This window comes from Tinamus guttatus, unplaced genomic scaffold (assembly GCF_059628265.1).
Source record: "Tinamus guttatus ecotype Peru unplaced genomic scaffold, ASM5962826v1 Tinamus_guttatus_pri_ptg000301l, whole genome shotgun sequence".
NCBI classification, from domain to species: domain Eukaryota; kingdom Metazoa; phylum Chordata; class Aves; order Tinamiformes; family Tinamidae; genus Tinamus; species Tinamus guttatus.
In genome coordinates, this window is record NW_028288835.1 from 165,785 (window position 1) to 180,335 (window position 14,551).

The following is a 14,551-nucleotide window of genomic DNA, read 5'->3' on the forward strand; positions in this document are numbered from 1 at the left end:
TGTGCAGCGAAGTGCGCGTGTCGTCTCCTGCCGCAGGGAGCAGGAACTAGATGGTGACAACCTGCTGCTGCTGTAAATCAGCACTTGCACAAGTTGGAGACTTGAACTGAACCATCAAACCTTGCAGAAACCCTATAGATGACAGTATGGTTCCTGAAAATCAAATTGAATTTGGAGGTTTGGGTTGGGGTGCGTGTGCTGCTTGCTCATGCGTGTGTATGTGTGTGGGGTGTGAGTGTATATAAATACATTTTACAAATACATATATACACATACATAACATAACATACACACCCCACTCACAAGATATGGTAATAAGGAGAGGAGCTCATGAATCACAGTTTCTTATATAAGACTGCAGTATTTACAAAATTAGTCATTTTATTTTAATCTTGGGATTTTTCCATGTAACCAAGTAAATAATCTTTATAGTAGTGAGAATGAGAGAGACATATTGTCTTCAAAGGGTGGTTGTGGCCATTTTCTACAGGCAACAAGTAGTTATCAGGACAGTAGCAATTACCTGTATTTTTAATGAGTGCTGGAAGCAGGGATGTGCCTTAATGGGGCCAAAGTTGTCAGCCCATCAAGAAATGAAAAATGACTGCTGTGTCTGCTTCAGAAATAATAGACTTCTGATACCAGCATGAATTCAAGAAGAGGTGGAAGAGGGGGTGGCTGGCACCATCTGTATCTTCATCTGTGCAAAGGTAAAAGGGGATTAAGAAAGGGCAGGAGAGACGAGTTTTGCTTCCCAGCCTGTTTTATCATCTGGTAGGTGAATGGGGAGAAAGCTTTGGCAAGCTTCATGGGAGCACTACAAACAGTGCTGGAAGTACAGACTGAAAAGATGGCTACTTCTTCAAAGCTTGCCATTATTTGTAGCTGTTATTAAAATGTGCTCATTTTCATATTGTATAGATCTGCCAAGTGGTCCACACACTTACCGCTTAGAAGACCTTGCCTATACTAGAAGTGGAGACAAAGGCAACTCCGCAAACATAGGTATTCTTAATTTTCTTTCCTTCTAAAGTGATGGAAGATTTCCAGGTAGAAACTAGGCACCAAGTGTTCTTTATATATCTCACATCAGTTGATGCTGAAATAAAAATTAATCCATGTAAACCTAGTATTTTACTAATGGAATATTTGTAGTTTGCTGTTCAGCTGCTGTTGAAATCTAAGGTATTAAAAATACATTAAAATCATGCTACAAATTTGCAAAGTCAGTTTCCCAAAGTTAAGGAACTTTTTTAAGGTTTCTTTTTTGTCTTGGTTGCTACTTACTTGTACAAATGTGTTATCTAATTCAATGTCTTGATTGATCATGCATAATATTTCCATATGTGAACTTCATAACGTGTATATGGCTAAAACATCTTTAGTGCTGGGAAATGCAGAAGTTTTTCTTACATATAAGAGTTCATTACATTGTTAATCCAAGTGGTGTGCAGTCTCTTTACATTGATTATGCTGCTTCTTGCATTGTTTAATAATCCCTTCTATTCCTTACTTCTGCATGCAACAAATGGCTCTCTTGTTGAAGATGAGAGTGTGTGGTGTTCAAAGCTCATTATGAATTGAAGGTGCGTTTGGGATTTGATTTGCTAGTAGTGCAGTAATTGTGCTAAAATTGTTCGATTTTGTTCATTTATATCTAAGGAATATAGCTTTCTTGCCCTTGTCTATGAAGTTGTCTTTTTGGGTCGAAAAATGAAGGACTCTATTTTTGTTTGAACTATAGTTGACCCTTACTGCAAAGTAGCGTTGCCAAATTGTGAACTGTAGTTAATAAATTGCCTTAGATATAGAGAAATCATTGCTTTGTTAAAGAACAACAAAACACTTGGTCTGTAAGATTAAATTAAGGTTAAATGTGGATATTCTTGCATTGGGAACCAAATTCCAGAGAGACTCAAATCTCCTGCTTTCCTGATCCTGCTGTGGAACCTCAGCTTCATTGCATAATGCTTACTAAAGCCTACTTAACAAAGCAACGTAACTGCTATTTCTCCCATTTACACCAGAATCCAGTGCAAGGTGTAGGGCAAGAATCAAAGCTTCAATTGCCCTAGTGCCCCCAGTGATCTGGTTGTGCTTTATTATGACAAATTGCAAATTCCTAAACCACGTGAGCTATCTGGAGAAGCAGACTTCACGTGGAGTGTTTGTCGTTGTGATTTTGCTGCTGTTCTTCAGATGTCTCTCGGTGGCAGAGACGTTGGCAGCCAGAAGGATGCCCAGTTTCAGTGTAGGACCTTTCCTTCATGTCATGCTTTGCATTGCTTCTCTGCTGACGAATGGATAGCTGTCATGCTCATTTATTTGGGTCTTCATTAAAAAGCAGCCATATGAATGGTTTCAAAGGAGAGGGTGCTCTCAAATCAGTTTGTAAAGAACAAGTACAAATTGATTTCAATAGTTCGTATTCCAACTAACACCTCGTATACCTGACAGGTGTGATAGCACGGCATCCCCTCTACTATCCATACCTAAAGAAAACCTTAACTGCCCAGGCCTTGGAGAGCTACTTCCAGCACCTTTTAGAGCGAGAACAACCTGAAGAGAAACTAGTAACAAGGTGAGTAACTTGCTGCTCACTCCACAGTTGCACATAGATACATGATGACATCAGATTTTTTTTTTAAGTATGGTAACATACATATTCCAAACCTGTCTTTAATACTTACCTTCTTTGAATTTTTAAATAACAACTTGAACAGTAGTTTTTTAGAAAAAGAAAATGGATGCATGAACCTGGTTTTCCCTTTTGAAGCTGGTTAAAGGCAGTGGTTCAGTGTGTCAGAGGGGTTACGAGTTCTCCAACATATTAATGTTAGGAATACTTTGTTATGTTCCAGGACAGATAGGCCTCCACAAAACAGAAATAACTTTTAAAGTAATTTAAGAAATGTATTTTTCCCTCTTTTTTGAACCATTTGGAGACTGCAGGAGCCTCAGTAGCTGAGGCTTCCTAAGCCTCAGAGCCATTGCAGAACTAGAAGTTGGAAGATCCCTCAGGTGTACGCAAAGCCCCAATCTGCCTGATCTTCTCTTAGAAACCCGTTTCATCCTATCACTGTCTCTGCAGGCTTTTGATTTTCATGAAGTTTACTCACTTCACAGTAGAGAATGTGTTAGTTCCCCTGCTTGGTCTCACCTATATCCAGCAAGCCAGAGTTCAGAGAGAAGCGCACGTGACGCTCAGCTAGAGCAGGGGCTGCCAGCAAACCGCGCGCGTAACGTTCCCGTTCTCGTGGCTGGTGCTTAGGGTCCTCCCTGGGGACTGGTGAATGTTCTTGCAGTATGAGATAATAGAGCTTGTGCTGCTCAGGTTTGAAACCTGCTGACTGTCGTGTGAATATACTGTTCTAATATTGCAACAGGCTATTCAGTCCGCAGTGTTTCTAAACCTGTTCTGATATAAAGTCAATTACACTGCAAAGGTCCAGAGTTCACCAGAATCCTTATATGTTTACATGAGTGCTGGATAAACCATTATGTGTGTGTCTCGGGTACTTAAAGACTCTAGCTCAAAGAGTTGCAACTCCGGGCTGAGAGAGCGCTCAGGGCTATTTTAACCTCTGTTCATTCTGGGGTGCAAGTGCTGTTCAGTAAGCGGCTCAGTGCAGATCTTGCCCGCTATGTTGCAAGTGCTAACAAACCTTTGAATCTCATAAATTCTAATACCAAGAAATGTAATTGAATTTCCTTTGAAAAAGAGCAGAGAAGGGGAAGAAAAAAAAAAAAAAGAAAAAATGTTACACCTTGCTTAGAAATTGATTTATTTATACTTCTAGAAATTGATTTATTGTAGTTCCTTAATTGTATTTATGTTCATAAATAAAAGCTGAAGTTTTCTGTATCTGGCTAAAACCAATTTATTTTGATTAATTAGATTATCTGTTCCAGGGTTTGGCTACTTTTAATGATGTGATAATGGAGCTCTGTGAGTGAATTGAAAAACTGCCGGGAAAAAAGAATAGATCCTTTTGTGTAAATGTTTAGGATTATAAGGATTATGCTCATGTGCTTCAGATTGTGCAGGTTGTTTTTTAAAAATACTCATTTGATTTTTATTTTTTATTGTCATAGAAAGAACTGTCTTACTCCTCATTTCCTTTACTTAAAATGAGAGTGATTTAAAATGTATATATTCTTTCTGGGACTAAAAACATACCGACAATGGCTCTGCCTCACTACCACCCAGGGGTTAGCACCAAATTGGCTTTCATTCTTCTTCCCTAGGGCTATTAAAATAAATAGTTCGACGCATGAAAAGATGGAATTATTTTTGATAGATAGAACTGAAAACTCAGAAGCTTCTGGGTTTTCAGGTAACACAATAATGATTTTCTTTCCAAAAATATCTATGAAATTACTTCTTCCCCACCTATGTAGAATATATTCTTCTTGAGTTAATGGCAGTTCTGCTCTTGTGCAAGCCCAACAGGAAGAATCGGACCAGTCTAAGGGAAGGCAAAGAAGAGATAATTGTGTTCAGGCATTAGAACTTGCTCTAATTTTTTAAAAAGGTGTCGCCCTCCTTTTTTTGAGGGGGAGGAGGGAGGCGGCGGTTTACACAAACAAACATTCTGACTCTTACTGCCGTGAAAAATACCAGCAAAGCGGTAGTAGGATGTAGGATCATACTACATATTAAGGGAAAGATTTTTTGTTTGTTTTTGTTTTTTTTAGAGAGTAGACATTTTGCTCATTATCTTGATAATAGTAGATTTTCTAGTAGGTCTGGTGTTTTGTATGCAATGGCTTGTAAATTGATGTGTGATGATTTTTAATAAGTATTAGAAATCAAATAGGGTTGGAGAAGGAAAGGGTTTTCTCTTTTTAATTAAAATATAGAAAAATAAAATACTTCACAAACTTCTAAATACCATTTGCTGTATTGGTCAGGTACTTTTTCATAATCTCTTGTGAGGACTTCAGTTATACCCATCCTCCATCATCATTAATTTTTCAGTTATGTATTTCCATAATAGAGAACATTATTACCATTGTACCTGTAAGTTGTTTTATTAAGCATTTTTGTTTTAGGCTTAAGAAAATGAATTGGAAACTTTTTATTTAGTTGTCATAGGCTACTTATTTGAGAGGCTAGAAAAGCAAAAATTTGCTGGTTTCTTTTTCTGTCTTTGATACACAGTTATCTTCTTGCCCTTCTGAGAGCATTCCACTGCTCATAAATCTAATATTTGAAGAATACAGGGAAGAAGACAAAGCACTGAAAAACTATGCGAGGACAGGCAAATGGAAATATGCTATAGGTCTGTTTATTAAATTTGAAACAGTTTTATTAGGAAACCACAGAGTCATTTGCCAAACTTCTGCAAAAGTTTCCAAATTGGAAATGCACAATCAAACGTAAGGATGGAAAAGCTGTGACAGCAGAACAGAAATAAAGAAGGTCTGTTACACTAAATCAGAATTGTTTTACCTAAACAAAATGTCTTATTCCAGTAAAGTGTTGAAATGAAGCTTAACTTTGGTTGTGGTTAGAACCAACTGCAGAGAATTTTTTAAAGGTTTGATCTAGTGACTCTCATGTTTGGTTTTCAGTAATAGACACTATGATATTCTGATCAGATGGCAGCTGTTGATAGCAAAAATGAGTTCTGAGAATGAAATTATTCTTTTTTTTCAGTTAAAAAGAAAGATTCTAAATACTGCCCACTGTGATTTTTGTTCATACTGAACTGGAACCTCTTGCCTAATGAGCTTTCTTTTTGCTTAACTCTTAAAAATTTAGAAAACTATTTCAATTAGAAATTAGTGAGTTTTGCAGTTGAGTAAGTAGAGAATTACCGCATCTTGATTCTACCTTAACACTATTAAGGGGATTGATTTGGGGCAAGGGGCAGAGCCAAGGGGAAGGCCGTGGGTTAATATTCAGCTGTATACTTAGCTCAGTAATGGGGGACATTACAAGTTCAAATTTTTTGCACAGTCTTTGGCTTGATGTCCTGCAAAAGGCTTTTTGTTTGTTTGTTTTTGTAATCTACTGAAAAACTACTTCTAAATTTTATTTTTCAGATATGAGTTGCCAGGAATCCATGGATTAAATTTTGTTCTGAAGAATTCCCTTGGTGGTGGTGGCATAGCGTCCCTAAGAAGTGACCCACAGGCATGTATCTAAGCATTGATTTAATAGTTACCTTTTATAACTAAATATCGCATGGTCTCTATAAAGAGACTAGCTTTTTGGACTGGAGTTGTAAGCAGTATTTTTAACTCTAGTTCTTTTTAATTTCACATGAATACAGATCTGTATCTACTGCATTGTTTGAAGGCTTAAAAGCTTTGTAGTGAACTACAAAGTTGATTTAAAATATTTATGGGAAAAGTAAGAGTGTGTGTGTGTATATGTCTAAAAGGGTAAATAATTTGAAGGCTCTTATGAGTTCCATGTCCTTTGCTCTGTGCTACCTCTGTTTTTAGATGTTCAAGTTAAATCAAAAATGCTTAATTCTCAAAAATGCTGTCAAATTTTGGAGAATAAGAATTCATTAGACAGTTTTGATTAAGTATTTCCTTGTACATATAGCAGCCATCAACTGTGAACTCATTTTGTATTTACCAGAGTTCTACAAAGCCAAATCAAGCTAAGCCTATGATTAACATAGTTAAATTGTAGATAATTTATATAAATACAAAAGGGAGGAGAAAGAAAAGATGCATAGGAGATCTTTTGTGTTGACCACATCATTTCCGCATCTGGAGTATTGTGTCCAGTTCTGGGCCCCACAGGACAAGAGGGACGTGGAGCTGCTGGAGAGAGGCCAGCGCAGGGCCACGAGGATGATCAGGGGCCTGGAACATCTGCCCTGTGAGGAGAGGCTGAGGGAGCTGGGCCTGTTCAGCCTGGAGAAGAGAAGGCTGAGAGGGGACCTGAGCAGTGTCTAGAAGTACCTCAAGGGAGGCAGTGAGGAGGATGGGGCCGGCCTCTTTGCACTGGTGGCCACCGACAGAACTAGAGGAAACGGCCGGAAACTGAAACACCAAAAGTTCCACAGGAACTTAAGGAAAAATTCCTTCCCAGTGAGGGTGCCAGAGCACTGGAACAGGCTGCCCAGAGAGGTTGTGGAGTCTCCTTCTCTGGAGATCTTCAAACCCGCTTGGACGCAGTCCTGTGCCACGTGCTCTAGGTGACCCTGCGTGTGCAGGGGGTTGGACTGGATGATCTCTAGAGGTCCCTGCCAACCTTCAGCATCCTGTGATTCTATGATTCTGTGATTTAGATCTGAAACTAAAATATCTTTGGTGTTAAAGATTTGAAATACCTCCTGAACCTGAAGATAAGATCCCTTAACATGGCAGTGCTGTGCTACAATGAAGTGCAATTCTGCCACCATAGGCCGAGAAATGCTTTAATTTACAAATAATCTCAGCATGGTCAACAAGACTCTGCACAAAGTAAGATAATGCTCAGTGTGAATCAAATGACAGAAATGCAGCTAAAAAAAATATTTTTATACTAGATAGCAAACAGATAGAAGAAGCTCTGCTCAATCTAAATAGGATTAAATGTTTGAAAACCTTAACCATATAATGTTTCTTTCTTAAATATTTTGATTTAAAAGTAAGAAATTCAAATGAATGCAAATAGTAAATATAACTTGTGTGAGTATACAATCCAAGATTTCAGGAAATTCATTCCAAATTTATATATACGGATATATAAATACAAACAAAATATATTAAAGACAATGAATGCTTGTTATTTGTGCTGATTATGGAAAAAAAATCTGTTTAACAGTTTTTAGATGAATTTTACTGGTATATTTAAATAGTAAGGTTGTGGGTTTATTTTTCTTACAGGGCAAAGCACTTGGACAGATGCTGTTGGATTTCCAGATAAAGAATGTTCCTGATTTAAAATCACTTATAGAATAATAGGTGTTTGACAAATATACTTTCAACATTTTGAGCGGTGTAAAAGCATGTTATAGATTAAAAACTAGCTTCCTGAGCCCAGATATCAAAAAGATACAGAGGGGAAATTACAGTGACAGTTATCTCCTATGGGCCTAGCTATATGGACAGATTAGCAAGTGTTTTAAGTAATACCAGACTAATAGTTTTGTCTGACTAAGAACAGACAATACATATATAGACAATACATTGAATAAAGAATTAATTTATTTCCTGTAAAATAAAATTAATCCTATTGCAACATAACAATTATAGGACAGGAAGATAACCATTTGTTTCAAGAGGTAAGTTATCTCCTGTTCAGTCCATCTCTCTTTTCCTTTAAATCTTTATTTGAAAACTATATGGGCCAGTATAGTTGCACCTACTGGATCCCCTGCTCTGGGTATCGCTATGAAGTAATCTACGTTGAAAAGCATTAAACAGTAATTAATTGAAGTTCTTGGCATGGGAATGAATTTCCCAGTGTGGATGGGGGAACGCTGCGAGCCGACCACCTCTCTGCTGCGGTGGGGCAGGTGCTTCCCCCGCCAGCAGGGAGAAAGGGGGCCGGGGTGGTGGAGGGGCTGCCTTGTTTTGTTTCACCACTGCTACATCCTCATTTTGTATCGGAGTCCCACCTGGACGAAGCTAATGTAACAGTTATTTGCATTACCCTTCGTACGGAAGGGTCCCCAAACCTTTCACGGGAAGGTCCGTGCCCTGCTGTGACGGAAGAACATGTTGAATGCCCTGCACTATGTCCTTAGTCTGAGTTATCTCCCTAATTCCCTTCTTCATCCATCCGTCCATCATCTTCCTCCATTACTGGGAAGTGTCACCACCACATACAAACCAGGATGCTCCTAAGCAAACATCTTCTGACTAAGCAGAGACTCGGAGATCTGTATCCTACTTCCTGGAATGATATCAAGGTGTTGGGAATTCTGGCCCAGTTACTGTATTTCCTCTGCAGTAAACCATATAGATATTACAATGACTGTACTGGCATTTTATACTCGAGGTATATCTTTTCTGTTATTTTGGGGAGATCATATTAGTTGTTCAGTGCTGACAGAATGAAGCTAATATTGGATAAAATGATGAAAGTATTTTTTAAACTTCACCAAACTTCTGTGGCAGTGTTCTGAAGTCTTGACCTGTGCTACCATTTCTATTAATTCCCTAGCGCCTCTTGTTAATGAGGACTATACATTGAATTTTTCCCCTATTTTATATTGCTTTGTGGAAGGTATCACAAGTAAGATCTCTGTGCAAGTTGGCATCAATTTTCCATTGAATTCAGTGGAACTATGATTTAACCACACATCTTCATTTGTGACGTGAATAAGTGACTCTCTTAGTCATCAGTACTGTCTGTGTATGCAGCATGTTTCAGTTGTTACCAAAAAAAAAAAAAAAATTATCACTTCATCCCAGAAAAACACCACTTCATATTTTAAAGGGGGAGTAGCATGCTATTGCTATGATGTTTACATTCATTATTAAAAAACTGTTGTTAATAAATTAAAAGTGTATTTGTTTAATAAAGCGTAGAAAGGTTTTAAGAGAAGATGAAAAAAGATAGTGATAGACCTCAGCAGCAAGCCTAAAGGAATTTTAAAAAGATACACTAAATATATGCAGTTTACTCAATACACTGTTTAAATGACTGTAAATGTGTATGCAACTATTTTTGATTTAGAATAAACATTTGTTAAGTACAGATTTGTTTTAGTCATTAAAGTTGTTTCTTCCACTGAAAGAAAGTGATACTTGGTTTAAAGCTTAATAAAACTATGTTTTGGGGTTGTTTTTCTGGAATTTGATACATTGCCTTTTTAGTCCCCTTTTTCCTTGATACTGTTAAATGCAAAAGCAGTTTACTATTACTGTTTGCTAGAGAGATGGTTATTTGTAACTCCAGAATGGGAGCATAATTTGCTTTTAAAAAATGTAGGTATTCAGATGGATTGGAGACTATGAAGAGGTTATTTTTATTTCTGGAGTTGCCCTTTTGGGTGCTATGAAACTGTCCTTCACAAACATCTCTTACATATTTTTTTTTTCCTTTTTCAGTGTGTTAAACAGGGACTCATGTAGACAAGGATTTACCTTTCCAGCTGCCTTTTGATTCTACTTTTTTTTATTTTGTGTTAGCTTGGGTGGCAGAATTGAAACAATAATGACTAGTTCATAAGACAGTGATTGATATACTAGAGATTCGTTGTAGTGGAGACTGTCTTAAACCCCTGGTAAACCTGGTAAATGTTCTTGCTGTGGCTCATCTCTGTTGTAAATAAAAGCTGTAAATTCTTTTACTTCTTTAAACTTTCTTACTATGTCTTACCTAACTCTCAAAATAAATTGTGTGTTCTATCCCAAAGTTATTCTATAGCAGTAAACAGTCCAACCAAATACTTCGGGAGCAATCGTTGTGTCACGTTTAATAGTTTGAGGTGATTTAGTTGTGTTGAAGGTTAGCAGTGATGCAGTTTAATCTGTATATTAAAGACCTAAAGGGTGTCGCACAAAGATGATGCGAGAAGGTGAGAAGGAATGTGCTGGACTTTCAGGTTGAGGTACAAAGTACCTTTTCCTTTTAGCCATATCAAATGAAAACATTTTCCACTAAACTATGTTTTTATTTCCTTCTGAACATAATTGTAAGTGTACCACTTAAATTTGCTTTGCATCATGGCAGTTTGAGGGTAATAGGAGCACAGCCCTTGAACTTAACGCTGTTAATGTACATTTGTGGATTTCCGGAATCTGATGGTTTCGTTCAGAAATCACTTTGTTCCTCCCTCACGCGCTCCGGGTGCTGATCTCTCAGTGCTCCCAGCAGTTCTAAGGTAGGGAAGCCTGAACCGGCTGGGTTTCATGTGCTGCAACTGGATACGTGTGTGGGCTGGAAGAGCGAAGCCGTTTCACGGCTTGTCTGTCTGTCTGTCTGTCTGTCACTTACTGCCTTTCTTGCTGGTTCCACAGGGTTTCCAGACCTCAAAGTAAGTGACGGGTTGGGGGGAGGGAGAGACAAGGCTCTGTGGCGCTTCAGGTGTTACCCTCAGGTGTAGGAGGAAGTTCCCACTGCAGAAATGTCACACCTGACACCTTGTTTGAAACCCTGCCATACTCAAAGTAAGACTTTGAGCCGCCTTCTCTGGGATTCTGCTTTGCTTCTTCGGTTTCATCCCAGGTTTCCTTTACGGATCTACTTGTAATGGACCTTGGTGATTTGGGGATTAGAGTTAACTGGCATGAAGAATGCAAACACAGGATGCCTCCAAGGAGAAGCTCCCATTTGGAAATGCCTGTTTCTACCGGGACATTCAGCTGAATCTCTTGCCTTCAGCATCTGACGCTCCCTTGTTTCAACAAAGACCATTCAGATGTGCCTGGGAAAAGGAGAGGAGCTCTGAGGTGGCAATATAGGGCAGGACCAGGACTTAAGCTCATAGAAGGGAGTGAAAAACCTATCCCTGCCAGAACTGCAGTGGTCCCAGAGCCTTTGGTGGGTTCTGATTACCACCTGGCTGAGCCAGCTGCTGCACTTGGTACCGAATGACACCGGTCCTTTACAGGGGCCAGGTCGGTTAAATCTTCCTCCTCTCCCAGTCCATTAAAAGTGCACTGATGAGAGAAGAAAAAAATCCTCCCCTCCTTGGGGTTTCCTATTAGCACAAGTAAGTTTCAGCACTTCCCATGGCATGTTAGCACATGGGTCTTGAAAATAAGCTATATTCATGAGGTGTCAGTGGTGGCTGGTCCACACAAGCCTTATCAGCCTCACAGAAAGTACTTTCTCTTTTATAAGTGATGTAATTTTGAAGTAGGGGGCTTGAGGTGGCTAAGCCCCTGTTACATAAAAATTTGGCTGGGATTCTCCCCAGTAAATCCCAAATGCCTGATCCCTAGTGCTGAGGCTCTTGCTGTAATTGGTGCAGAACAAGAGGTTACTGTGAGCCTCATACTCCTTTGCAAATGCAGCAAGGTGAGCATCTTTTCCCTGAAAGACTTCAGTTACCCAGAAAGTTGTTCCTTCTGCTTTGACCAGAAGAGAAGGGGAAGGCAAGGCTAGTTTTTATTTCCAGTTAGGAAAGGGTGAAGGAATCCCCTCTCCTGATACATTTCTGCTTCCTCTTTGCTTTTCCATTCATATCTTAGCTGTTTCCCAGGAAGAGAGGAGGGATGTTGAACAATTTATCTGGTGCACTGGAGTGAGCCAAGGGTTTTCCAGAGATCTTGTCCTTAATCTTCACACCGACTCTCAGCTTTAAAGCAGCTGAGGTGGGAAATGCAACTTGCTCTTTCTACGGGGTTTGCCTGTGGAGAGGTAGCAAGCTGTTACACAGCTCGGCTCTTCTTGCTTCATTTTTCTTCGTACGACCGCGTGTGTGTTCCCTGGCGCCTGCCTGCACGTCCACAACCTGCAGGGAGTCGGCTTAGCAGAGCCGGCAACTTAGAGCCTGCAGTCGGAGGAAGATGCTCCCAAAAAAGCCCTTCCTACCCACGCAAGCCCCGGCAGTCGAGACACGTCCCTGGGGCGGAGGAGCCCAGGGACAGGAGCGCCCGGGGCAGGGGCCGCGCCACCCGTCACCCCGCAGCGCCGGGGCCAGCAGCTTGCTCGGCTACCGAGGCTTGTCAGCCTCAGCCGGAGCGGCTTTGTGGACCCGCCAGGGCCGCGCTTTTGTGCCCGGTGTTTATGCATTTACATAATGGCTTAGCGGGGAACAAAACGGCGCGGAGCGACTCCCCGCGCTTTCCCGCTCCTCCCCAGCCGGCGCGGCGGGGCGAGGGCGCTCGCGGCCGGCGGCCCCGCTCTCGGCGCCTCGCGAGCAGGAGAAGCGGCCGGAGCGGGCACCGAGGCGCCGGCTCTGCCGGGGCAGGTGGGGGGCGGCCGTGTGGCAGGGGCGGGCGCTCCCCGCTCGCCGCTCGCCCAGGGGGCCGGCCGGGCGCCCGCTCCGCCCCGCCCGGTAGCCTAGAAAAGCGGCGGCGGGCGCGGGGTTCGCGGCGGCGCCGGGCGGAGGCGGCGGCGGGGAGAGGGCAATGAAGAACCCTGTGCCCCAGGCGGCCTCGCTGCTGCTGGAGAAGCTGCTGCTGCTCGTGCATGCCCGGCCCCTGCCCGCCGCCCCTGACGGCGGGGAGCTGCCGTCGGCGCCGCCCGCCGCGGGCTGCTGCGAGCCCAGCCGCCTGCAGCGCGGCGACCTGCTGGAGGTGCCGCGCACGCTCTTCATCCACTTCGGCATCTACCTGGGCGACAACCGCGTCGCCCACCTCATGCCCGACATCCTGCCCGCCTTCACCGACGACCGCCGCCAGATCGAGCGAGTGGTGACCAACAAGCGGCTCGTGCTGGGCGTCCTTGCCAAGATGGCCAGCATCCGCGTGGACAGCGTGGAGGACTTCGCCTACGGCGGCAGCGTCCTCGTCAACCACATGGACCGGCTCTTCAAGGACCGCGTGCTGGGCAGCGAGGAGGCGGCGCGCCGCGCCGAGAAGCTCGTGGGCGCCACGGCCTACAGCCTCCTGTGGAACAACTGCGAGCACTTCGTCACCTACTGCCGCTACGGCGCCGCCGTCAGCCTGCAGACCGACAAGGTAGCGCCCCGCCGCGGGCAGGGGCCGGGGCTGCGCCAGGTGGGCGCGGGGCTCGCGGGGCGGCTGGCCCGGCTCGGTCCGGCCCGGTCCGGCCCGGCGCGGCGGGAAGGGGCCGCCCGTGCGAGCGGCTGCTGGGCGGGCGCCACGGGCGCTGCGGCACTTTGTGCTGGGCTCAGGTGGCCGTGCCAGGGCCGCAGGCGGGAGCGGCGGGCACACGGCAAGCGCCTTTGTAACCTCGGGCGCTCTCTTGCTCTCTTGCAGTTCTGTGAGACCGTGAAGATGATAATCCGTGACCAGAGGAGCGTCCTCGCCTCGGCGCTCGTGGGGTTGGCGTCCATCGTGTGCCTTGGCTTGGCGCCCTCCACCACGCTCCCCACCATTTTTATCCCCTTCCTCCTGTGGATGGCGGGCTAGCGGCCTGCCAAGAAGCCCGCCACCTGCGTCTGTATATAGGATGTATACTACTGTATTTATGAAAGCACAGATTACTTGTCAGCATTGTGTAAAGCAAAATTTATTAGCCTTGTGTGCCATTTTTTTAAATACAACTTTGCCTACAGCACAGTGCATGAGGAGTAGCTTACTGTGTAAGCCAAATGATAGATTTCCTGAAAATCTCAGTCGGTACATCTTAACGCGCCTCTAAAGTCATGCAGAAGTAGGGGTGCACTGCAGGTCTGCCGCTTGCCTTTAGCCTTGAGTGATTCTCACCATCCGTCATGTTCTCTAATACTTGAGCTGCCTACCTGGATGTCAAAACGGTTAATGAATGATGGAGTACCATGGCTATTGATGGCTATTGAGAACAAGCCACTACTTAATTTTGTGCATATACTTTATACTCAGAAGTTACTGTTTTTATTGCTAAAATGTCCTTATAATAGAAATAGAAGTAACTAAATTGACTCTTAATAACAGAAAATAAAACCTCCAGCTTGAGTAGTCTACGCCTTAGTAACACCTCTGACTCGATCAGCTACTGTCTTTTGAATTCCCTTCTGGGAAACCTCTTTTTCATGTT

The 14,551-nt window shown here is 42.8% G+C and overlaps 2 protein-coding genes across 3 annotated transcripts in view; both read left to right on the plus strand.

Moving 5' to 3' along the window:
- LOC104573417 (uncharacterized) overlaps positions 1-7,947 on the plus strand; it is a 53,646-nt gene extending 45,699 nt beyond the window's left edge. For both annotated transcript variants that reach the window (XM_088528080.1, XM_088528081.1), the window contains exons 17-20: positions 922-1,005; positions 2,458-2,581; positions 6,052-6,142; positions 7,837-7,947. In XM_088528080.1, coding sequence (XP_088384206.1) covers positions 922-1,005; positions 2,458-2,581; positions 6,052-6,142; positions 7,837-7,911 — 374 coding nt within the window. In that variant the 3' untranslated portion in view covers positions 7,912-7,947. The remainder of the gene's footprint in view (positions 1-921; positions 1,006-2,457; positions 2,582-6,051; positions 6,143-7,836) is intronic.
- Positions 7,948-12,978: 5,031 nt separating this feature from the next.
- On the plus strand, positions 12,979-13,944 carry LRAT (lecithin retinol acyltransferase). Its single transcript, XM_088528075.1, has 2 exons — positions 12,979-13,530; positions 13,792-13,944. The coding sequence occupies exons 1-2, from the start codon at positions 12,979-12,981 to the stop codon at positions 13,942-13,944; spliced, it is 705 nt and encodes a 234-aa protein (XP_088384201.1).
- The last annotated feature ends 607 nt before the right edge of the window (positions 13,945-14,551 follow it).